Source organism: Mobula birostris, chromosome 26, assembly GCF_030028105.1.
Source record: "Mobula birostris isolate sMobBir1 chromosome 26, sMobBir1.hap1, whole genome shotgun sequence".
Classification (NCBI taxonomy): domain Eukaryota; kingdom Metazoa; phylum Chordata; class Chondrichthyes; order Myliobatiformes; family Myliobatidae; genus Mobula; species Mobula birostris.
Window position 1 is genome coordinate 18,797,544 of NC_092395.1, and position 24,729 is coordinate 18,822,272.

The 24,729-nt window shown below is 41.9% G+C and overlaps 2 protein-coding genes across 2 annotated transcripts; one reads left to right on the forward strand and one right to left on the reverse strand.

Moving 5' to 3' along the window:
• Positions 1 to 2,034: 2,034 nt before the first annotated feature.
• Positions 2,035 to 10,588, forward strand: gamt (guanidinoacetate N-methyltransferase). Its single transcript, XM_072244547.1, has 6 exons — positions 2,035 to 2,331; positions 4,493 to 4,638; positions 5,154 to 5,217; positions 7,093 to 7,160; positions 7,621 to 7,731; positions 9,524 to 10,588. The coding sequence occupies exons 1-6, from the start codon at positions 2,151 to 2,153 to the stop codon at positions 9,662 to 9,664; spliced, it is 711 nt and encodes a 236-aa protein (XP_072100648.1). The 5' UTR covers positions 2,035 to 2,150; the 3' UTR covers positions 9,665 to 10,588.
• A 254-nt stretch (positions 10,589 to 10,842) lies between these two features.
• ndufs7 (NADH:ubiquinone oxidoreductase core subunit S7) lies at positions 10,843 to 23,929 on the reverse strand. Its single transcript, XM_072244546.1, has 8 exons — positions 23,860 to 23,929; positions 19,279 to 19,315; positions 15,234 to 15,302; positions 13,852 to 13,969; positions 13,336 to 13,515; positions 11,935 to 11,981; positions 11,746 to 11,834; positions 10,843 to 11,054 (listed from the first exon to the last, which is right to left on the reverse strand). The coding sequence occupies exons 1-8, from the start codon at positions 23,873 to 23,875 to the stop codon at positions 10,957 to 10,959; spliced, it is 654 nt and encodes a 217-aa protein (XP_072100647.1). The 5' UTR covers positions 23,876 to 23,929; the 3' UTR covers positions 10,843 to 10,956.
• Positions 23,930 to 24,729: the final 800 nt, after the last annotated feature.

Genomic DNA, 24,729 nt, shown 5'->3' on the forward strand with positions numbered 1-24,729 from the left:
AGCAAGTTTATGGTGGTGGTAGAAGAAGATACGTTAGGGACATTTTGGAGACTCTCGGTTTGGCACGTGGATGGAAGAAAAATGGAAGGCCACGTGGGTTAGATTGATCTTATGGTAGGTTAAAAAGTCAGAATAACATCAGGAGTCAAAGGCCTGTACTGTTGTATGTTCTATACTGAGGAGAGCTGCTTGGAAACAGATAATTGTTTGTTTCTTAAAGGTGAAGATTGGAAGAAACAATGTGATTTCATGACAGGACAGGTGAACATACCCGTGAGATATTCTTTGAGGGGCTTCTCCTGGCTGCAATGACTAGACAAGTATTTATCTAGCAGTTCTGAACCAATCCAGCTCTACAGAGCCAAGTACAACTAACTATCAAGCTATTGCTTTCAGCAGTTTTACTTAAGCTGAAGGAATAGATAGACCAGAATCAATGAGTGGTCCCAACGTTCCCACTTGCTGCCATCTAAAACCTTCAAGCTGTAAGACAAAGTTGCACCAGGTAATCTGTCTGTGACCTTCTGCGTAGAAGGATTTGCAGATTAGTAAAATGACAAGCTTTTGGAAAAGAAGCACCATCCATGGAGATGACACTGGAGACTTGCTGACTCTTTAAACTCCTGAAGCTTCTCCTCAATATCATGTTCAACAAGGTTGGTTTCAGCAACCTCTACTGGAGTTGGTGCATTGTCCTCTTCCTCACCTGCTTTGTGAATGCCTTTGAGGATGAAGAACCTTTTAACCTTCAACCTCATTGCACCTTACTGCTATATTGGGGAACCAAAGGGAAGTTTTCACATTCATAAACATACATGATCCCTTTTAAATCATAGGATGCTTTCTATGATCACATCCAGCTCCTAAATCTGCCTCCTCATTGCTCAATCAGAACTTAACCACCCCAGCAACGTCAATCTGTCCTCAACTGCCAAAAACCTCACCTACAACTTTTCCTCTGTAAGACGTACCTTAAAGTAGAGCCCCTTGGCTGCTCAAGTCAGACCCTCACTCAATACTGATGTACAGAGAGAACTTGAGGTCCATGCGTACTTGCCCATGCAAGTCAATAGGCTGGTAAAGAGGGCATAAACCGTGCTTGTCTTCATTGGTCAGGGCACTGAGTGAGGAAGTCACGTTGCAGATTTATAAAACTTAGGCAAAGCTGCATCTGCAGTATTGCATACAATTCTGGTCACCCTCCCCCCCCCCCCCCCATTACAGGAAGGATGTGGAGGTTTTGGAAAGTGTGTAGAAGAGATTTAACAAAGATGCTGTCTGGATTAGAGGGCATATGCTTTAAAGAGAGATTAAACAACCCTAGGTTATTTAGAAACACAGAAAGCTTACAGCACAATACAGGCCCTTCGGCCCACAAAGTTGTGCTGAACATGTTCTTACTGTAGAAATTACCAAGAGTTACCCATAGCCCTCTATTTTGCTAAGCTCCATGTACCGATCCAGGGGCCTCTTAAGCTCCAGTTTCTCTGGAGCATTGGAGGTGGAGGGGAGACCTGACAGTTATAAAATTTGAGAGGCATGGATAGGGTAGACAGTCAGAATCTTTCTCTCAGGATGGAAATGTCAGGGACTAGAGTCCATGTGGTTAAGGTGAGAGGCGGAAAGCTTAAAGGAAATGAGTGAGGCTAGTTAGTTTTTACACAGGAAACACTGGCGACCAGGCTGGATGCCAGGGTTAGTGGTGGACGCAGATAGACCACTGGTGTTTAAGAGGCTTTTAGACACATGAATATGTAGGTATTGGAGAGATACAGATCACGTTAGGCAGAAGAGATTTTGAATCTCTTTGAAATCTCAGTACAGACATTGCGGCCCCAAAAGCCTTTTCCTGTGCTGTACTGTTCTAATGCAATCTGCCCAGTCTTTGACCCCAGGTATGTTATTCAAGTGGAAGTAGGCGGCAAGGGTTAAATAATACAGTAACACAGAAATGGTAAAGCTCCACCGCACCTGCTTCGGAGTCTGAAGTTTGTCTCCGACAATTGTGAATATTATCAGCTTTCAAGAGCGGGGGGCGGAGGCAGCAGGGCGAAGTGCAAAGTCAGCGCAAGTGTCAGGCTCTTAAAACGAGGCCCGGCTCGCCGGTCCGGCTGTACGGTACGTACTTCATTCCCGCCACCGCCACAGATATGAGTGCAGAGACCAAGAAGCCAATCTTCTCGCAGGGAGAGGACTGCAAATCGGACTGGAGACTAGCCCCCGCCAAGTTCGATGAATCCGACTCCCACTTGGAGATCCTGGGGAAACCAGTCATGGAGCGTTGGGAGACTCCATACATGCATTCGCTAGCCACTGTCGCAGCCTCGAAAGGTAAACACTCAGTTACCCTCTCAACGTCCTTGTGAGCTCAACATTTTAAAATGCACCGATGCATTTGAGTGAAGATGTAGGTCACAGTTTTGCGGAAGTATATCAGTTTTACCAGCGGCATTAGCTCTTTTTGAGAAGTTTTATTAACTGCTGGCCGGAGTCGTAGCCAGCTGTATTCAGAGCGATGCATTCTAAAAATAGCTCTTATTATGGCAAACTAATTTTAGTTCGTTCAGCAATACATTCACCACTCAGATTCATGGACATATTTGACTGAGGTAAAAGGTCATGGATCCAACCCAGATGAAGGATTTAAATGCCTTAAATCACGGCTCGTTCTTAGAAATGTCTTAGTAAGCCCACTTGGAATGGTGTGAAAAATGCATGAAGGCGGCGGGTTGGTTTATTAGAGTTTGTAATCAGGGGATTCCCCCAGTATATTTATTGTGAATGAACATTTAAAGAGAATTTTGTGTCACTGAGCTGGAATGGTGTGTTCAAGTGGCGATGCTACACTTTCCCTAGTCCATTTTTTTTCGCGCATTGGGGAAGAGGGAGAACACCTCCTCAGAATTAGAGGGAAGTTGCATGCGTTAAGTTTTTTTTTATAGACAACTTGTTAATAGGGTGCAGAGACCGGGTGGAACAGTGTACAACAGTCTTCTACATTTTGGAAAGTCATTTTAAAAAAAGCTTATAAATCATAGCGAAATTACTTTTTGTTCGTGTATGCGAACCTGGCAGAATGTCACCAACATTGGTCTCGTTATTGGATGTGTGAGGCTAGGCTGTTCTGAATGCAAACGTTTGCTTTGCAAGGTGGGGAGTCCAGTCTCAAACAAAGGTTAAAATCCGTTTCAGTTCCTTCAAGTGAAAGTGTCCTTTTAAACATCTTGATGTCAATTTTTAATTTTGAGTCTCAAATTATTTGACAAAATTACAAAGGCAGCTTTTAGTTGCAGGCAAGCTTGTGTAATTAAGTCACTCGGAGTCATTCTAAAGTTGTCTGGAGGTTAATAGATTCTCCACTCTCCCGCGCCTTGCATTAGGGAGCTTGAAACCTAAGACGCTTGTTCACTCACACGAGATTCCACAGAAGCTGGAAATCCCGAGAAGCACACATGACCTGACCTGCTGAGTTCCTGCAGCAGTCAGTCTATGAGACAGGCTCACTTGCAGGACCTGGTTGTTGCTGGCAAGATCAATATTATTGCCCAAGAAGGTGGTGGTACTACAGTCTGTCCAGCGAGGTTACTGTACTTCCCTTATGTTGTCGGGGTGGGCTTTCCATGGTTTATATTCGCTGAAAAGGAAGGAACTCCGAGGGAGCACCGCCGAGGTTTCTGTGCACTTCAAGGATTAAAAAACAATGTAACGTAATGTTATTTTTAATAATCACCAGAAGTTGCATCCTTTATCTTCCTCTGAATTAGTTACACAAGTGCCTCAAAATGTGTCCCAGCACAGGGACAAGGGTCAGTGTGCAGATCTAACTCAGCAGCTGTTGTCCTCCATCAGCATCCCAGCTGTTTCACTCATTCATGGGGTGGGTAACAGGCTAGCATTTACTGAATTTGAATTAAGTGGCTGCTATATCGCAGGGGACAGTATCTCTAGAATTTAAATTCCTCGACTACTGTGGTGGGATCCAGTCTGTCTCTGCAGCAACGTGTAACCTTAATCCACCTTTGTATTGTAACTGCAATTTTTCAACATCCCTCTTCTTCCCCACTCTGCTCCCCCTTCTCTTCACCTGCCTATAACCCACCCCCGTGGCATCCTCATGGCCCACTCTCCTCCAGCCCTTCACCCTTTCCACCTATCACCTCCCAGTTCCTTAATCAACCTCCCTCCGTCCTCTTGGCTTCACCTATCACCTTCTAGCTTGTACCCCTTACTTGCCTTCTTATCATGGCTTTTTTCATCTTTCTTTCCAGTCCTGACAGAGGGTTTTGGCCTGAAATGTTGACTGTTTATTCGTTTCCACAGATACTGCCTGATCTGCTGAGTTCCTCCAGCATATAGTGTTACTTTGTAAGTGTAATATGGATTCTCTTGACACTGAGGTATCTGCAGTGGTAGAAGTCAATGCACTGGGTTGAAGTGCAGCTAATGGGGAAGGGAGAAACAGCATTAAACCATTTGTTTTCTCTTGGACTAGGGGGGCGAGTTCTGGAGATTGGATTTGGAATGGCCATTGCTGCCACTAAGATTCAGTCCTTAAATATTGAGGAGCACTGGATCATTGAATGCAATGACGGTGTGTTTAATAGGTTGCAGGAGTGGGTGAAGCAGCAACCTCACAAGGTGAGTGCCCTCTTACCACACACTCGATAGTTCAGTGCTTTTTTCTGGCATCTCAGTCTTTTAAACAGTACCCTTTCTATGGCTATAGACTTGAAAGCAGTAGCAGAGAAGGGAAACATATTCCTCTTTGAATTCCTCCAATTGAATTAGGCCCTAGTATTTAGATCTGAATATAATACTTTATTACAAATGTACTGTAAAGCTAACACAACAAAATACCCACATTAAGATGTTTCAATGCATTAATTTCTCCCTAAATGAAATAGTCACTCTGTATTGTAAGCTTTATAAGTTTTCTAAAATGTTAGAAACTATTATGTATATACACAAATCTATCTTTCATGTACATGGCAAAGATAATAATGAAGTATATTGCAGACCAGCACCATGAGATTTGAAAAAAAATCTTTATACCAGTGCTTTTAAGAGCAATGCAGTTCATCCCCTGCAAATGTCCAAATAATTGAAAAGACAGCTAAAATTAATATTAACATTGTACACATATTTCAATGTAGGTTATTCCCCTCAAAGGACTCTGGGAAGATGTCGTCCCAACGTTACCAGATACACATTTTGATGGCAAGTTTCACTTTGAAATCTTTCTTCAGTTTTTTTTAAACTTCACAATTGATAAAGTATCCAAGCATAGGATTCTGATTCCTGTCTAAAGTTCAATACTTTCAGTGTAGCTTCTCTAATATGGTGAAATATTCTCATGGAGGTTTTGAGATAACCAAAAGTTTAATGAAAGAAGGGGCTTTACAATAAGTCTTGCAAGAAAATGTAGAGAACTTAAGGGAATTCCAGAGCTCAGGCCTTGACAGCTGAAGGCATGGTTGCTAATGGAAGGAGCCGTTTAAATCGGGAATGAGAAAGTCTACTCTTTGAAAGTGGCAGAGAAAGTAGATCTAAGGAATGAAAATATATAGTTGTATTTTAAATTTAGTATCATTCTGAGATCTACTCATCACTGGAGTATTGATCTATAGAATTTGGAGAGCCTGGACTACTTTAGATTTATAATGGATTTGAGGACAACTGAATTTATCTTGCACTGGATTGAGTGGATTAAGTGTTAAAAGGGATTATTTTGGGGTAATTTCACCAAATCGTGTTGAGATTGGGAGGAGCATTTCTGTCTCTGCTGTGTTAGCCCATTCCAACTTACCAGTATGTACCTAAGAATTTCTTTTGAGGTTTGAAATTGGGGCTGGTGGTGAAGAATTGCTAAGAATCCTTGCTAAGGATACCTATACCAACCAAGATGATTCTGGAAATGTATACATTTGGCATATTAAGCAGGTACAATGTACAATAAAGCACCGTTGAAACATGAGACTACAGATCCTGGAATCTGGAGCTGAGACAAGTTACTGGAGGAATTCAGTGGGTTGAGCAGTATGGGGGGGAGGGGGGTGTGCTGCTAGGATTGGCAACATTTTGAGACGCTGCTTTGGGACTGAAGGTGGAGAGGGTAGTTAACCAGTATAAAGAGGGGAGAGATATGATGGGCAAAAGGACTGGAAGGGGACGGTTAAGTTTTGTCCAACAAACTTCTCATCTCTGAGACTATTTCACTGTTTTAAGAAGCCTTACAATAAGATATTATTTAATCTCAGTTTAAAACAAAATGAGTAAAAACATATAAGCGAGTGTTTTAAACTAAGTAAGGTGCTCTTTGAATTTAAATTATACGTATCCCAGTTCTGCCATCCAGCTGTACAACCTCAGTCAAAAGTCGCCACCTTGATAATTGAAAGTTTTTGGCACAGTACAACAGCTATTTTATAAACGGTGCCTTAACAATGGTATGCTCAAGAATCAAATCCGTTTAGATGTTTCAAAAAAAACCCTTTTAAGTTGCATGTGACAAGCCATGATAAAATGCAATGGTAAAATATACAACTTCGGGGTCTCCAAGGTACTAGCAGTTTGAGTTTTTAAGAATGCAATTTGATTACTAAAATTACAGTGTATAATTGTTTAACATGCATATTGAGGGAACAATTTCTGCACACCTCCAAATGGTCTAAACACTTAGAATACAGAGAGTTAGTAAGTAACCACAGACCTAAATTAGAGCTTCAAGCCAACTGCTATTAGCAATCTGACCAAAATACACATGGCTTTGTGATCCTGTTGCAGAAGGATTGGTAGTTGTGCTGTCTGAACATTATCTGGACACATGTTCAAATTTGCTTTAGTGTCTGACTAAATCAGATTCCTGTTGGTAAGAGAGCTGCCAAGTGAGCTGGCTATTTTTCCCCCACTAAAGGTTGTTCTTGGGACTTTAAACAACCAAAATTAAGATCAAGTAGTTGCCTTTCAATTGGCAGCTGTGTGATGACTGATGTTTTACCAGTGAAATGGTGTGGGATTTTAAATGACATTATAAATATTTAAGGTACTGTACCCTTTCCATCTTTTTGAGATTTCTTTTTCTTTGCTCTCCAGGAATTCTTTATGACACATACCCTCTGTCAGAAGAAACCTGGCACATACATCAGTTTGCTTTTATAAAGGTAAGCCTGGACCTATTTGGCCTAGGTTTGCAATGGCAAATGAGTAGTGCTAATCGATGAACTCGCGTGAGAAAAATTTGTGAGGCACGGATGATAAATGATCAGAATAGAGAATGTGTATGTGCAACAGAAACATGTCACTGCCTACAACTTCCACCTTGACTTCTGTACTCCCACACTATCTCCCTGAATCAATTCCGAAAATAGTCACCCTCGTCACTCTCACAGTTCTGTTCCCATGTCTATGTTCAGTTATCTCCTCGTTCAACCTTTAATATTGGAATCTATATTAATTGGCAGGAAACCAGCTTGGCAAGGATTAAACGGGCTGACAGGCCGGTTTTTGTACTGTAGTGCTCAAAAGACTCTTCTGACGCAATGCCGTTTTGAATGGTGAAGATCATATGGAAGTAAAGGCAGCCAACTGCTAATGCTGACCTCTGTTTAAACTTTCTATTAGGAACACGCTTTGCGTTTGTTGAAGCCTGGCGGTGTTCTTACATATTGCAACCTGACATCCTGGGGAGAGCTACTGAAGGCAAAGTACAATGACATTGAGAAAATGTTCCAGGTAGGAATCAAGCGAATTTATGCTCTTCCTCAAAACTATTGGGGAAAAAATTGTGGTCAATTTAAGTATTAATGTTTCTTTATGAAATAAAGATTTACTGTGATCTCAATCTCAGTGAACAGACTATAAGCGCAAAGTGTGCCCTTGCTGGATATGCTCGAATCAAATGGAAACGCATTCTAACACTGTTAGATTAAGAACAGGTGTTTGGGGGGTGGGGAGGGGGGTAGAGAAGAAATGCCTGAATATATGCATTTGGTCTGAGAAGTTTAAGATGGACACAGTGTTAGAAATGCATCCTCTCAGTCAGGGGTTCCCAACTTTTTTAATGCCGTGGACAAATACCGTTTAGCAAAGGGTCAGTGGGAACCCCCTGCTCTAAGTTAAAGAGTAATGCAAAAACGAAAGATACACCTGCCAAGACAAAAAGGGACCCTGAGTCTGAGCTGCAGGTGTAACTTTAAGCCATTGTGGTTGGACATCTCTTTAGAATTGCAATAACTGGCAGACAGAGTGACACTTAACCTCACTTGGGGCTTGAGTTCAGCTGAATGACAATGACTCTTCACTCCATGTTGCATGCATCAGAATCCATTTCACAAGCAGTTTTGTTTTCCCAAGGATGCGTTAAAGGGACTATCACTGTCAACCTTTCCCCACAGCCAGTAATTAAACATGCAGAGGGGAAAGGGCAGTGATTGCATAGCTGGCTATGTGGCTGCCTCTATTTCTTACTCTCCACTGTCTCTGCATCTCAGAGGACTTGTGCAACCATGGGAGAGATCAAAATTAATCTCAGTTGGAGGAGCCCTTCTTAATTTAAATTTCAAATGAAGCTGTAAATTGTGCATGATAGAGATCACTTGATAGCCCTGGACACAATGGCTGAAGTTACAATGCATTGGGAGTGATCTAAACCACATCCACTTAATTGAAAGCTGTCAAATCTCCAGCTGTCACTACCTGTTTTGGTTCTCAGTGGCAGTAGGAACAACTTATTGACCCACATGGGCAGCTTTGCAGTACAAAGTTCTGAGAAAGAAGAGAAGGTTAAAGAGATTGTCCTAAAGACTAAACTGCGGAAGAATGAATTTATAATCACCAGGTCTTGTTAATAAATAGATTTGCTGACGGCACTAACTATTTATTGTGTTTTGGTAGTGTAGGGGTAAGTGCTGCTAGGGCAAGGGGAACTTCTGAACTGCAGATGGAATACTGGTTTAAAATCTCATTCAAAAGAGAACATCTTCAACAGTATATCTCCTTTGCCATCAGCCTCAAAAGTATGCACAGTTTCTGATGCGTCTCATTAAAAGACATGAATGATTCTTAAGAGGCATCAATAGTTCAGCTGATCTCTGACTGTGATTTATTGTACAGAGTATATAAACCTTAAGTTTTTGTGCTTTACACTCTTGGTGAATTTGCCTAAACCTATTATCTACTGCTTGTGGAACACAACCATAATTTCATTTCAACAGAAGCAAACTTGCAATCATGCATAACTGTATGATATACAGGTGAGATTTTAAAAAATTGTATGGAAGAGGAAGAAGGAGCGTTATTGTGGAAGTAAGTTTTATCTTGCCCAATGGCATTAACTAATGAGTACAATGTGAAGTGCTATTTCTCTCTCCTATTAACACCCACAATATTCCTCTAGAATTGTATAGGATTTTGCATGTTGAAACAGTTTTGTATTGGTAATAAAAATTAAATTTTTTGGAAGGTGCTGCATGTGGTATGATCTGTTGAAGAACTCCACAGTAACATTCATGTTTAATCTGTCCAGGAGACCCAAGTATCGCATCTGGTGGAGGCTGGTTTCAAGGAGGAGAACATTAAGACCACTCTGATGGACATCACCCCCCCTAAAGACTGCAGATATTACTCTTTTCATAAGATGATCACACCAGCCATAACCAAACATTAACCAGTCAATCATTGAGATCTGCTATGTAGAACAACTATTTCTCATTGGGATTCAGTATGGTCATACAGTCACAGAACACTATACACAGAACAGGCCCATCAGCCCATCTAGTCCATACCAAACTGTTATTCCAGCTAGGCGCACCTGGACCATAGCCCTCCATGTACTTATCCAAATTTCTCTTAAATGTTGAAATCAAACCCAGATTCACCTTTTCTGCTGGCAGCTCGTTCCACACTCTCTCCACCCTCTGAATGAAGAAGTGCCCTCTCGGGTTCCTCTTAAAATATCTTTTAAGAAAATTAAATTTTAATTATTAATTTTATCATATCCAACATGGATTTCTTTAGATCCATGGTGAACAGAAATGAAGGCAATAAAACTAGACTATCTGTGTCTATAGCAGCAGCTACCTGGATTTCAAAGTGTGTATTCCCACATTTGCCTTTCAATCTTAATCTTGCCCTCACTGGATGTCTTACTTTTTTTTTGTTTTAAGTATTTTAAGTAGGGATGATTGCAGAGCTGCTCTGGACCATTTAGGACAGTCCTTCCAGGTTACTGTACGTGTAATCTCCCTATGTTCAGAATCCACAGCTAGTGTCCTACTTGCAACTAATGTAATTGTGAATTCCCAATATGTCTAACTTGAGTGGAAGTAACCAATTAGTCTCACAGTAGCAAAATTTAACATAAACAGTTTTGCCTGCATGATTGCTAACGTTGGGGAAACGGAAACTACTGCCAGATAGCGGTGTTGGGTACAATGTTGCAGCATTTTTTTACTGAGGGAAACTTGGAATAAAAACCTATCAAATAATATCGTGGCATCACATTCCTTGTAAATAAAGTTTTCCTTAAATGTCTGATCTCCATCAGTACTCAAGACCACAGATTAGAAATATTTTCCCAGGCCATTCTTGCTGCTAGCTTTAGTCAGCTAGAATATTCACTGTACTTGAATTTTGCACTGCCATTATTCCTTTCTGTATCAATGGAGTTTTGCCAATTCTCCAGAAAGTTTATTGAGAAACTATTTCATCAGTATCAGAAGGCAATCAATAGCAATGATAAACACGTCAAAGGCAAGGATATAAAGCGTTGTGGTTGCTTTGTGAAACTCATATCTTCTCAGAGCATAACACTGAAAATAGATGAAAGAAAAGCCATAGAAATGCTTCAACTTTAAAACAAAGTTTTATAGGACATTGATAAAGAATATCATTCTCCCCCACAGCGTCAGATCATTATCCACGAACCTCATAAATACTACTTGCAGTTGTACTATTTATTTATTTCCGATACCAAATCCTTATCCTTCGTTCTCTTTTTATTTTTTTCTGGAGCTGTAGCAGTCCATATAGAAGTGCTTCTGCCGTAGGTGGACAACCTAACATAAAAAGGACAACATCGGTTACCCAAGAAAACAGTAAATTACTGTTAGCAACTCATTATAAGGAATTTAATTTGAACAGAGATACAACCATTCTCTCCTTCCAACTCCCAAACAGCTTGCCCCAATATTCATTCGTTACAAACGTTGTTTTGTGGACTTGCATTATTCATCAAAGCTCACTGGACCATCTGTGGAGGGCCCAGTGTCTTCTTCGTCAGAACAATTCTAACTGTTACCCCAGCCGAGATCAATCTAGCAATTTTGACCAAGGAACAAGTTTGGAGTTGCTTGTTTTATCAACAGAGCCACTGTAAGAGCACAAGCAAAAGAAACACTAAAGGTCCCTGAAGCCTGCTCTGCCATGGAGTCATACAGTAAAGAACTTTTCAGCCCACCATGTTTGCACTGGCTATTAAGTACCCTACCATCATGTCATTCGATGAGATAATGGACACTCCTGTATCTTGTCCATTTTCAAGATAGGTCTCCACTTTATTTATGAGGAGAAGGGAGGAGCATGGGGTTGAGAGGGATAATAAGTCAGCCATGATGGAATGGCAAGGCCAATTTGATGGGCCAAATTCCCTAATTTTGCTCCTATGTTTTATAACACAATACAATCTGTATCAATTAGCCATGTTTAGTGAGATAGTGTGGCAATTTTCCTATGGTTAAGTGTACTTACCTGGAACATAAATATCCACAGGCACAATTCTGTCACAGCCTCTCACCACAGCATAGGAGTAATGGTAATAACCGCCACCATTTGCACAGCTGTTTGAAACAGAAACATTGTTAAGCTTGTACCGCATGTGGGAAAACATTATTAAGGTATACTTTAAACAATGACGCAGACTATGGTTAGTGCTCTCACCTGCCCATGGAGACGACATAGCGAGGTTCTGGCATCTGATCGTAAACCTGCACAGCACAGAAATAACGAACAACAGAATTCACCTCAAACTAAGTAATAACTTGGTTCATAGCACTGCATTTGCTTTAAAAATCATGTCATCACAGACCTTTTCTTTCTGGGGTTCAGTTTTGTTGAAGCCAACAGCAACAAGTTTAGTATAAGCTTAAAATATGAGATGAGGCCAAGGGGTGACTTACAGATGTCTTTAAGAAGCAAATAATGTGGAATTCCAAAACTAGTGGTTATAAGTACAAGATAAAAGTGATCAGGATAAGTTTCTCTACAAGAGATTGATGTAAACCACAAAAGCTCATAGGAAGACTGGCACTGAACGAGTCTATATTATCAAACACAGAAGAAAGGAAAGTGATTTGGTAAAGAAAGACAGGAGGACATTTGCATGAAGCATGAACCATTCAGGGTTAATGGCACTTTAGTACTGTAAGCTCTGTGCAATGGAAAAGTTTTAAACACAGCCTAGCTCTGTACTCACTAAGCATAAATCATAGCTTCAAGAGTGACAGAAAGATGCCACTCATGGGAACTCTTTGATAGAGCTAACCAATTTTTTTTTGCTCTTTCGTTATATCAATGTAAATCTTTTACAAATAGATAGAAAAGCTTCCCTCCCTAAGAATCCCCCTCCCAAAGGAGAATTGTGGTGTTCCTTTTGCCACAGTCATGACGGCTCTGAGAAATAGTAACCACCTGTTGGCATTACTGTGTACCAGATGGCATTCACAGTATTTCCATTTCCGCCACTGCTTGTAAGGAATTTGTATGTTCTCCCCGTGACTACATGAGTTTCTGCTGGATGCTTCAGTCTCCTCCCAGCCCACGGATGTACACGTTGGTAGGTTAATTGGCTATTGTAAATTGGTTAGACTGGGATTAAATTGGGGGATTGCTGGGCGGTATGGCTCGAAGGACTTATTCCGCGCTGTATCTCAATAAATGAATGAATTTACAATAAGTATCTCAGAAAGAAACACCATTTGTGAAATTACAGATTTTCAGAACCCCTTACTTGTTGATCATAAGTTCTATCATTGGTTCATGCCGTATATAATTTTATAGAGCAATTTGTCTTAGGAGGTGCAAGCATTGAACAAAGTTGGAAAACAGCAGGTCAGGCAGATAAGGGGCATAATACATTTCTAGCTTGTGACCTTCAGAGTAGTTCTGAATGAGACCATCCTGACATTTATTCTTCTCTTTAAGACACCGACTGGCCTATCCACTGTGCATTTTGAGTTTCTTTTGCTATTGTTTCAGCTTTACAGTGTTTTCTTTTTCATCAGTTAAAGTAGGGAACAAGCAGAAAGAACACATGAAGGGTCACACAGTTACTGAGGTTACCTTTCGAAGGGCTGGAGCCATTTTGTTTGTGAGGGTACCAGCCACTATCATAACATCCGACTGCCGGGGACTGGCACGGAAGACAATGCCGAACCTGTCCATGTCATACCTGGGTGCTGCCATGTGCATCATTTCAACAGCACAGCAGGCCAGCCCAAAGGTCATGGGCCACAAAGAACTCTGAAAATCAATTTGAAAATGAATTAAATCTCAGGAAAAATAGTGACTCAACAAATAGAACAGGGAAAAATATGATTGCATAAAGTGAAATTAAGGTTTCTGTATTTGTTATTTCAAACTTAATCCAAAATACCATCTAAAGCAGGAGCTTCCAAACTTTTAAATGCCACAAACCCCTACCATCAACCGAGGGGTCCGAGGACCGCAATTTGGGAACCCCTGAAAGTCAACAGAGTTCCTTATTTCAATCAGGTCCCAAAGAGTCAAATATGACCAGTAAAAGCTAGTCATCATACACCGCAGGAAGTAAATACAGGTTGTAAATACAGCACTTACTCTCCGGGCCCAATTTAATAGCTCGTCCAGTTTTGTGACGACAAACTCCCCTTTGTTGCTGGGAAGTGAGAACTTCTTGCTGGGCATTGCAGCTTTCGATTCTTTTGCTACTGGTGAGCTGCAATCAAAGAATTCCACTTCTTTTTAGATAATAAAAAAAATACAGTGATATTTATGACATATCATTGGGGATTATACAAGTTCAGTTGTATACTGTGGGACAACATTTTAATTACAAGGTGGTGAACCATGCTTTGAATAACTGCCATTATTGTGGTGAAAGTACGCCTTCTGCATTAATAGGTAGGATCTGACCCAGAGAATTAATGGGAATATTTCCAAATTTAAGAGACTTGAAGAAAAAAAACTTGCAAGTAGGGTGTTCCTATGTTTCTGCCACCCTCGTCCTTAATTGTAAAAACTGTGGCTTTGGGAAGGGCTGCCCAGTTAGCCAATGTATGTAATAGTAATACATTTTGTAGCTGTCATATACCGCAGTCGCAGAGTGAATGTGGTAGAAGGAATGAATATGGTTACAATCAAGTGGGCTGTTTTATCCTAGATGCCATCAAGCTTCTTAAGTGCAGCTGGTTTTGCACTCATCTGGGCAAGTAAAGTGTGTGCTATCGCAGAACTGTGCCTGAGATATTGTACAATGGGTTTATAGTGTCCGAAAGCCAAGATACTCATTACTGTACAAGCAACCTTTGATCTGTACTTTGTCACAGGTCAATAGAGGCCCCAACAATGACCTTCAACAATACTGAAGGCGGCTTTTTTTCCCTCTTAACTCTTATACATTTCCAATATTTTATCTAATCTTATTCCATTAACTTCAAATGTCGTTATTGGCTTCTTTCAACTGAGCAAGTTTATTGACAGAAGATGCTAATAAGACAGCTGGGGAAGACAATAGACTAAAGTTGTCAAGGTAATGAGTAACCTGAAAGCCAGCAGTTGGAACAAAATTATACAAACAAGCATAATCAATTCAAACAAATGTCTACCCACATCTGTGGGAACAAAAGGAAGTTTCACTGCTTTTGTTTTAAAGTCATACTCAGTGCTGGAGTTGCAATATGTCTGGATGGAGCTTATGCTTGGCATTTTGGAGCAACATGAGAGATGAAGACGCGAAAGCTGGAGTGAAAGAATGATAATTTTTCTTCATCATTTTGTTCCAGTTGCCAGGTTTTAAAATATTTGTTACCATACCAAATACAAGGCATCTGTGCTCATATGAATATGAAAGTGACACGAAATATTCAGTGGCCTATGTTTCCTCCCCCATAAACAATTACATTAATATCACTTTAAGTACAACTTAACCACATTGAGATATGACTGAAATGTTTTGTTTTAGAAATGATGCTCGAATTTACCTGCTTGCATTTTCTGTCCCTGTGGTCTGATGGAGACACCGTGATTGATTAGCAAGGAGTGAACTGGGTCTTAACAGAAAAATGATACGTGTTAGATAAGATGTGAGGAGTAGGTGCATTCATTCCCTACAATGAAAAACATTCAGTTATCCAGAACAATTCATTTTTTTGGGAACTAGAATAAGACATAATTTGAAGGGTGGAATACACAAACCTGGAGAAACACACACGGAACAGTTAAGTGGCACAGCACAAACTTCCATCCCGGAATGAAATGTCAGGAATATCCCGAGTCTGAAATATCTGCTATCAACACAGGAAGTGCTGGAAACACTTGGCAGTCATTTTGAGGAGCATCTATAGAGAAAGCAGTTGATGTTGCATCTGAACACAAATTAGGGCCTGGGTTCTGCACCTGAGCCTGATGGCACCCAACTGATTATGTAGGATTATTATTTTATTTAGCAATACAGCCCTTTGAGCTGGGCTGCCTTACAAAGCCCCGACAAACAGTAACCTAATCAGGGGACAATTTACAATGACCAATAAACTCACCCGGTATATCTTTGGACTGGGAGGAAACCAGAGGACCCGGAGGAAACCCACGCATTCCATGGTGCGGACATACAGAGAATCTGAAATTGAACTCCGAACTCCCCAAGCTGTAATAGTGTCGCGCTATGCAACACGCTACCATGGATTTGGGTCAGGTCCCCAGGGTTGGCACCGGGTTTAATTTTGTAGCTCAGTAGATGCTGCTTGAACTAGCAAGCATTCTATAGGTCTTCTGGTAAAGTTCCGGTAGCTCCGGTATTTAGTTTGTGTTTAGCCTCGCCATCTGGGGAAACACTGAACAGTGATCGACATCTTTGCCACTGGACAAAAGCCAGGTTACGATTACTTAACTGCTGAAGCAAGAGGAGGAAAGAGTGGGCTTCTAGCTCTCCTCGCAGTAATGATGGGCTTTAACATCAACATACGTCAGCAATAACTGAAATGTAAAAATATTGCAGATCCCTAATCATGTGGTTAGTTAGAATGAAGAAAGAAATTGGTTTTTCCATTCACATGATATGTTTAACTTCAAATGTCCACAGGAGAAAGCTGACCAATATGTCACAAGCAGGGTCACATCATTAACTTCTCTTTCTTCTCTTTATACAACCTGGCTGCAATGTTTATGTAACACAAGATTGCGTGTTTGCTGTTGTGTGCTGGGGCAGCAGGCTGAGGGTAGCAGACACCAACAGAATCAACAAACTCATTCGTAAGGCCAGTGATGTTGTGGGGATGGAAATGGACTCTCTGACGGTGGTGTCTGAAAAGAGGATGCTGTCCAAGTTGCATGCCATCTTGGACAATGTCTCCCATCCACTACATAATGTACTGGGTGGGCACAGGAGTACATTCAGCCAGAGACTCATTCCACCGAGATGCAACACAGAGCGTCATAGGAAGTCATTCCTGCCTGTGGCCATCAAACTTTACAACTCCTCCCTTGGAGGGTCAGACACCCTGAGCCAATAGGCTGGTCCTGGACTTACTTCTTGGCATAATTTACATATTATTATTTAATTATTTATGGTTTTATATTGCTATATCTATACTCCATTCTTGGTTGGTGCAACTGTAATGAAACTCAATTTCCCTTGGAATCAATAAAGTATGACTATGACTATTTCAAAAGTTATGAAGGGTGAGGGAATATCCTGCAGGTGTGAAAGTCGTTGTACAAATATAGCTATTCTACAAAGTCGGATTCCACATGATTAGAGCAATGACAGTTTTTTCAATGAAAAAAACATCTCTGATTTACTTAACAGTCACAGGTACAAACATAATACTTATGATATAAGTAACAATTAAAACCCAGGAAAGAAACAAACACTAACAAAAGAACATGCATTCAAAAGTCCTCAACAACCCAAGGCAGACAGATGGGAAAATTATTATTCATAGTCTGAATTGGTACCCGAATTAGAAATTTTCTTTGTCCTGGTAGCAAAAACTTAGAATTAAAAGACAGTCAGAATGAAACATGCAGAATAGACCCTTTAGTCTCTCTGTTACTTGACAACTCCATGAAATCCTCTCAATTCTTAACTCTGGCAGAATTATTCCAATTCCACATTTGATGTCACCATTACATCACTTGCAGATTTGATTTAGCAGTTAAAATGGCGATAGTAACAACTCTGTCAGGGAGAGCTGAAAGTACTATATCTTGCCTTCAACTGCATCCCTTTCATTTCACACATGTCTGCTCTTAAACCATCCTCTCACCACCCTACCAGGGATAGGGTTCTCAACCTACTATCCCACCAGCCACTGTGTCCAGCACTTAATTCTCCGACTGGATCCCACCAACCATACCCCACCCCCCACCCCCACTTTCTGCTCTCTGCAGGGATCACTCCCTATGCAACTCCCTTGTCCATTCATCCCTCCCCACTGATGTCCCTCCTGGCACTTATCCTTGCAAGTGGAACAAGTGCTACACCTGACCCTACACCTCCTTCCTCACTACCGTTCAGAGGCCTAAACAGTCCTTCCAGGTGAGGCGACACTGCACCTGTGAGTATGTTGGGGTAATTTACTGTGTTTGGTGGTCCCATTGTGGCCTCCTGTATATCGGTGAGACTCAACATAGATTGGGAGACTGCTCCGCCAAGCACCTACGCTCCGTCCTTCAGAACAAGCGAGATGTCCCAGTGGCCATCCATTTTAATTCCGCTTCCCATTCCCATTCCGATATGTCTACCCATGGCCTCCCCCACTGTCATGATGAGGCCACTCTTGGGTTGGAGGAACAACACCTTATATTCCATTTGGGTAGCCCCTAATCTGAAGGCATGAACATCAATTTCTCAAACTTCTGGTAATGTGCCCCCCCCACTTCACCATTTCCCATCCCCTTTTCCCTCTCACCTTACCTCCTTGCCCACCCATCACCTCCCTCTGGTGCTCCTCCCCCCTGTTCTTTCTTCCATGGCCTTCTGTCTCTTTCACCAATTAACTTCCCAGCTCTTTACTTCATCAGTCCCCCTCCCAGTTTCACCTATCACCTGCTGCTTCTTTCTCCCCTCCCCCCACCTTTTAAATCTACTCCTCAGCTTTTTTTCTCCAGTCCTGCCGAAGGGTTTTGGCCAGAAACTTTGCCTGTAGTTTTTTCCATAGTACAGTCTGCTGAGTTCCTCCAACATTTTGTGTGTGTTGATCAAATCTCCAGCATCTGTAGATTTTCGCGTTTGTGTTGCCAAGTTGCGTGTAATGTAATGTAAAAAAAGAGTGCAATACTCTATATTGGAGAATAGTTCAATCAATGTCATCTCACTTCTCCCCAAATCCTTGCTGGTTGCTATAGCAAAATTAGTAAAATCCCAGGATAATGCCCCTAGAATGCAAGCTGTGATTCCCTTTCATATGGTGTTTAATGTGCGTTGTACTCCAAGCATTTCACTTTACATTCTCCTTCCTTCACCAGTTTTCTTTGCTGAGGACTGCGATTGATGGAAATTGTCCAATTAAGAAATTGAGATTCACGTACTCAGGGCTGCATACTGGAGATAAAAAGCTGAAACATCAGTTCGGCAGTGGGTTTTTAATTTGAGGCCAGAATACAACTGATCTAGGTCTCTACTCCCTGTATTACTAGGAGCACAAATGTGATGCTGAGATACATGCTAGGATGCACTGGGACTCATCATCAGCAATGTAACCTGTGGTCATTGGGTGTTTCAGATCTTTCAACATCAGACAACCTCGGCCAGGTCAGGTCCTGCTCGTGTCTCAGCAGCACTGGTCCTCGGCTCAAACCTCTTAATCCATAGCCAATTGGAGGCTTGCTCAGCAGCCTCTGTGACGGTCTTGATGGCTCTTTTCTTTGCAGCCCCCGTTATGCCAAGGAGAGAGCGGGTCCTGCACAGCCAGCAGCCAGCTAAACCACATCTATAGACTCACATCGTGCCCTCCACCCCTGTCTTTGGCACTGCTCTACCAGCTCCTGCTATTTGGCTTTAAAGTAAAGCAAAAGTAATGGATTTACCTGGAGATGAAATTCATGAACCTGCCAAGGCGGAGAACTGCAAGAAGCAAGTTTGTAGAAGACATAACTATAGTAGTAGTAGCAACAGTAATCTAAATAAGAAATGCATTTCTCATTATAGCCATTAAAAATCAAGTTATTAGCTTTATTCATGCAGTAAAATATCTCTTGATCATAACAGGATGGTAAATCAAAGTCTTCTTTCAAACCACAGAAAATAGTTTGACTGGTTTATCAACAGCATCACATGTCTAATATGTGGCAGTTGCATTTCGATGAAGGACTATTAACCACCTTTTTTTTGGTTTACAAAGTTCTCTGACAGTTTTATTCAATCTCTTATTTATTTGCAGATGGTCTTGCACTTTGGTAGAAGGAATAAAGGCATAGATCATTTTCTACATGGAACAAATTTAGAAACTGGAGGTGCAAAGGGACTCGGGCATCCTAGTGCAGGATAGCCTAACAGTAAACTCGCAGATTGTGTCGGTAGTAAAGGTGGCAAATACAATGTTAGCATTATTTCAAGAGGATGAGACTACAAATGCAAGGATGTAACGTTGAGGCTTTATAAAGCATTGGCCAGACCTCACTTGGGGTATTGTGAGCAGTGGTGGGCCTCTTATCTGAGAAAGGATATGCTGGCATTCGAGAAGGTCCAGTGGAGGTTCCCAGCAATGAAAGGGTTAACGTATCAGGAGTGTTTGATGGCTCTGGGTCCATACTCGTTGGAATTTAGTAGAATGGGGGGAGGAGGGTTGCAGGCATCTTATTGAAAGGCCTTGATAGAGTGGACAAGGAGATGTTTTCGATAGTGAGGGCACAGCCTCAGAATGCAAGACATCCCTTTAGAACAGAGATGAGGGGGAATTCCTTTAACCAGAGGTTGGTGAATCTGTGGAATTTATTGTTATACACGGCTGTGGAGGCCGAGTCATTGGGTATATTGAAAGCAGAGGCTGATAGGCTCTTGATTAGCAAGGGCTCCCGAGGTTACCAGGAGAAGGCAGGAGAATGGGGCCGAGAGTGATAATCAATCAGTCATGATTGAAAAGTGAACCAGACTTGATGGGCTGAATGGGTTAAGTCTGCTCGTTGGCCTTATGATGTAGGAATTTCAAAATACATTCATAAAATTCTTTATATAGTTCAATTTAAACACAACCACTGTATATTGTTTCTACCTTTATTACTCATAAAACATTTAATTCCAAATAAAATTCTTTAATCAAACAGCAACAGATGCAAAATCAATTAATAATGTAATGTTGTGAGAGGAAAATATGAAAATGAGATTCACACAACATACTCACCTTGCAAATTCAGATATTCTATATATATATATATAGAATAATACAGCACAAGAGCAGGCTCTTTAACCCACAATGTCGAACTGAACTAATTAAAATAATTAAATATCTATGTAAACAAATCCCATCTACCCACACAATGTCCATATACACCCATTCTCTGCAAATTCATTTGCCCACTCACAGGATTTTAAATAACTCTACTGTATTTGCCTCCACTACCACCTCTGCAGCGCATCCGCCCACCGGTCTGTCTAACAAAACTTGCTCTGCACATCTCCTTTGAAATTTCCCTCTTCATGTTAAATGCATGTCTAAGTATTAGATATGTCGACCCTGGGAAAAAGATAGAAAACAATCCAAGCTTGCCAAACCTCTCCCCATAGCACATGCCCTCTAATCGGTAACACACTGACAAACCCCTTTTGCATCCTTTCCAAAGCCTCCATATCCTTCCTATAATGTTGTTCGTCCATCGTTGACCCCGAAGAGGACCTCGACACCATAATGATGGTGTCGAGACTAGCGCGTGATTTGGATTTAAGTGAGGGAGAGTTGCGTAGCGTCAGCCTCACTCTCTCTTCCCAATTCCCATCTGGATCCAGTGGCAAGACGGAGTCTAGACGGCTGGAGATGGGACTAGGCGCAGTGGATGACCAGGACGTCTTCTGTGTCTTGTCCTGCTCTACACGTTCCACGACGCTAGCAGAGACCGCCTTCTTGACCGTTGGACCTTCCGCTGGTCTCATCCGCTCAATCCGCCGGAGTCTGTCTTCACATGCTGGGATAGACAACTCCCTATCTCACCGAAGGTTTGAGACCCGTCGGCTACCCTCACCTGGTTTAGCCAGCTTGTCGAAGCCGTCGCCCGGGGTGTGGCCGCTGTCGCATGCAAACAGCTACAGGGAGCCACAGGTGAGAGCTGAGTGCCAGGTGGGGACCAAAGGTGGACTAACCGCCCTGAAAAGGATGCGACATGTAGACCAGAACTGAATGCAATACTGCAGATGCAGCTTAACTTGAGTTTTACAAAGTTGCAACATAACTACCCGATTCTTGAACTCAGTACCTCAATGAACAAAGGAAAGCATGCCAATATTTTTTACCACCTGATCAATCTGTGCACACACTTTCAGGGAGCCAAGGACTTGGACCCCAACATCCTTTTGGACATCAAGTTAAGGGCCCTGACATTAACAATGTACTTTCTCTCTACATTTCATCTCCCAAGGTGCAATTTCTCCACCCAATTTGCAACTGATCTATATCACGCTGTATCCTATTCCAGGCGTTTACTCATGGTACTTCTGGGGGCATATTCTTAAGTTATAGCATATAGCAAATATTAAATTCAACATAACCAGTCTTCAGATCCTAATGTGTCTTGTAGATTGAATTTAAAATACAGCTCAGAACAATTGTCTTTCTGGAGCTGCAGACTGGGGTCAATTACAAACCAGGAAACATCCCATTGACCTGAGAAAGCAGCAGATGCATGAATGCAGCTCAGAGACAATAGTGATTAACATTCAATCTAGAGTTTCTGAAGTGTTGGTGTGAAGATCTAGGTGGCTGAACATTATATGTAACTCAAAGGAAACATTATCAACCCAAAGTATTGAAGTAAACAATGTCATTGTAACTATTGCAACTGTATTGAGTTACCACTGATCTCAAGGGTATAAAAATGTGATGTGGTTTGCAGTTATGAGCCTCTTCTTCCAAGAGTGTCTCCAGTATTATGCCTGCTCGTTTCGCTGAATAAAGACTGACATATCCACCAATTTCAGTATCTCTCCAGTGACTTTGCTCACAGTCACAAAAGACCTATTGCTTTACTGGTCCACGGCATAAAAAATGTTGGAACCCCCGTTCTACTCTATCCACATTATCACAAATCATTGTATCATCTGCCCTAACACATTTACATTTTATTCAGGTTATTTAGGTATATCACAAACAGCTGAGATCCTTGTACAAAGCCTTGTGGAACATCACTGGTCATAGACTTCCAGCCAGAATAAGTTCCATCGGCCACTACCTTACTTCTATGGGCAAGCCAATTTAATACACTCTAACAAGATCTGTACTTAAACTTATCTTTAGCTACCTGCATAGGACTGTAGATTTTGAAAGCTGCAAAGGTATGTGTATTGGCCATTGTGGAAAACAAGAGTAGATTTTGATTTTGGTGTCATTATTCAACAATAGGAAGTACTGAAAGACTTCCATAGGAGCAAAGGGCACAAGAAAACGAGATACCATTAAAACAATGTTGAGGATAAACTGACAGAGCAAAAAGATTAAGAAGAACTTGTATACTGACAGGGTACCCTTTACCACAGGAAGTGTTTGAAGCAAAGGTATCAGCCAGGTTTTACGGGATAAATGTTGGAAGCAGGGTAGTAATATGCGAGTCCAAGTAGTAAGAAGTTTGGTTTTGATTACAAACTCGAATCACTCCAAAGCACTTCAAACTTTTGCAGAGTCACCACCCACTACAAGCTCCCACAAACACAAGCGTAACAAAGTCCAGATCATGAAAGGAGAGCTCTGGCCGGGAAGCGGGGAACACTGTTCTTACTCTCTTCCAATATAACAAAAGAACTTCAACTGACGGAGCAGACAAGACCGGTTTGACTTGTCCAAATCACGGCACCTCCAGCAGTGCGTGCTGAAACTGCTGAATTTTTTCTGGGTACATCTCTGTACAAGCTGGATCCGGTTTCAATGGCTACAAGTGTTTAATAACAAAGGAAAAGAAGGCATGGGATGGGGGGGGGGGAATAGTGGGGCCGGCGGTGGGCGCATGGGGAAGCGAGGGTGCGAGGACAATGGGGTCACGGGGAGGGGGCGAGGGCAGCGGGGTGGGTGGGCAGTGGGGCAAGAGGGGAGGGGTTAAGGACAGCAGGAAGTGCAGTGGGGGCACGGGGATGGAGTGAGGACGGCGGGGTAGGGGTGGGGAGTGGGGGCAACGGGCGGCAGGGAGAAGAATGGGGGCACGGGGATGGGGGAGGAAGGTGGGCGGTGTGTGCACAGTGTACAGTTTAAATGCAGCATCTCGCCGCGTTTGTTTGAATGTTGCGAGCCCGACGCCGTCAAGGTCAGCGTAACTCGGGCGTTCTGCAAGGGAAGGGCCGCACGCAATTAAAGCCAGCCTCCACCGCCGGGCGCCTGCTATACACCTCGGCCACAAACTCAGGGCATAGGCTGAGAAACAGAAACCCAAACACGAACAAGACCCTGCAAAACCAACCACCAAAATACTCACCGCCTACCGACGCCATTTTGACCGGAACCTAATGCCACTCCCAATGATGTCCCCAACCTCCGGAATATGCAGGGAGTTGGTAGAAGGTTCCGGGCTAATAAAAATTAAACATAAACAGAATTAAAATTAATGAAAGATTGTCTGAATCGATATCTAGTTTCTTAAGCTGTAATCATTATCATCATCATCAGGTGCCATGCCCAGTTTGAGCTTTGACTACCATGGCCCACACACTCCTGTTTCGGATCAAGTGGATCAATTTATTGTTGTTCAGTTCTAGTTTTCTGGCTGCTGTCTCCATCATCGTTTGTCTTTGCCTTCCTCTTGCTTTCTTCCCTTCAATCTTTCCCATAATTACCGTGCATTCTCACTCCTCTTTCCTAATGAAGTTACGTTGCCCTTTCATGATCTCATACATTATTTCTCTTTTTGTGTTTGCTCATTAGATGTTCGTTTTGTCCATGCTATTCTTTGCACCCTCCTCAAAAACCACATCCCAGCTGCTTCAATTCGTTTCCTCATGTTACTAGACATTGTCCAACATTCTGAGCCACATAACATAACTGGATAAACGTAACATTTCAGTACTCTGAGGCGGGTTGTCATGCCTAGTTTAGTATTGATCAGTATACTCTTCATTCTTGCCATCCCTATTCTTCTTTTGATGTCCATGTCGCACCTGCCATCTGATGTCACCCAGCTTCCTAAGTAGCAAAATTTCTGTACTTGTTTTTTGTCTTCCCCGTTTATTCTCAGCCTGCAGATAGGATTCTCCTATTTGGATATCATCATTCATTCTGTCTTTTTGCAATTGATAGACAGACCCATTTTTGCACTTTCTTCAACAACTATATCAATTAAATTTTGTAG

Excerpts from the sequence above, each read along its gene's own strand:
- gamt (XM_072244547.1), top strand. The coding sequence starts at position 2,151 with ATGAGTGCAGAGACCAAGAAGCCAATCTTCTCGCAGGGAGAGGACTGC. Across the intron at positions 2,332-4,492 it reads CACTGTCGCAGCCTCGAAAG|GGGGGCGAGTTCTGGAGATT; the intron begins GTAAACACTCAG and ends CTCTTGGACTAG. Across the intron at positions 5,218-7,092 it reads ACCAGATACACATTTTGATG|GAATTCTTTATGACACATAC; the intron begins GCAAGTTTCACT and ends TTTGCTCTCCAG.
- ndufs7 (XM_072244546.1), bottom strand. Across the intron at positions 13,516-13,851 it reads TATTAAATTGGGCCCGGAGA|AGTTCTTTGTGGCCCATGAC; the intron begins GTAAGTGCTGTA and ends ATTGATTTTCAG. Across the intron at positions 11,055-11,745 it reads TGTGGATATTTATGTTCCAG|GTTGTCCACCTACGGCAGAA; the intron begins GTAAGTACACTT and ends TTTTTATGTTAG.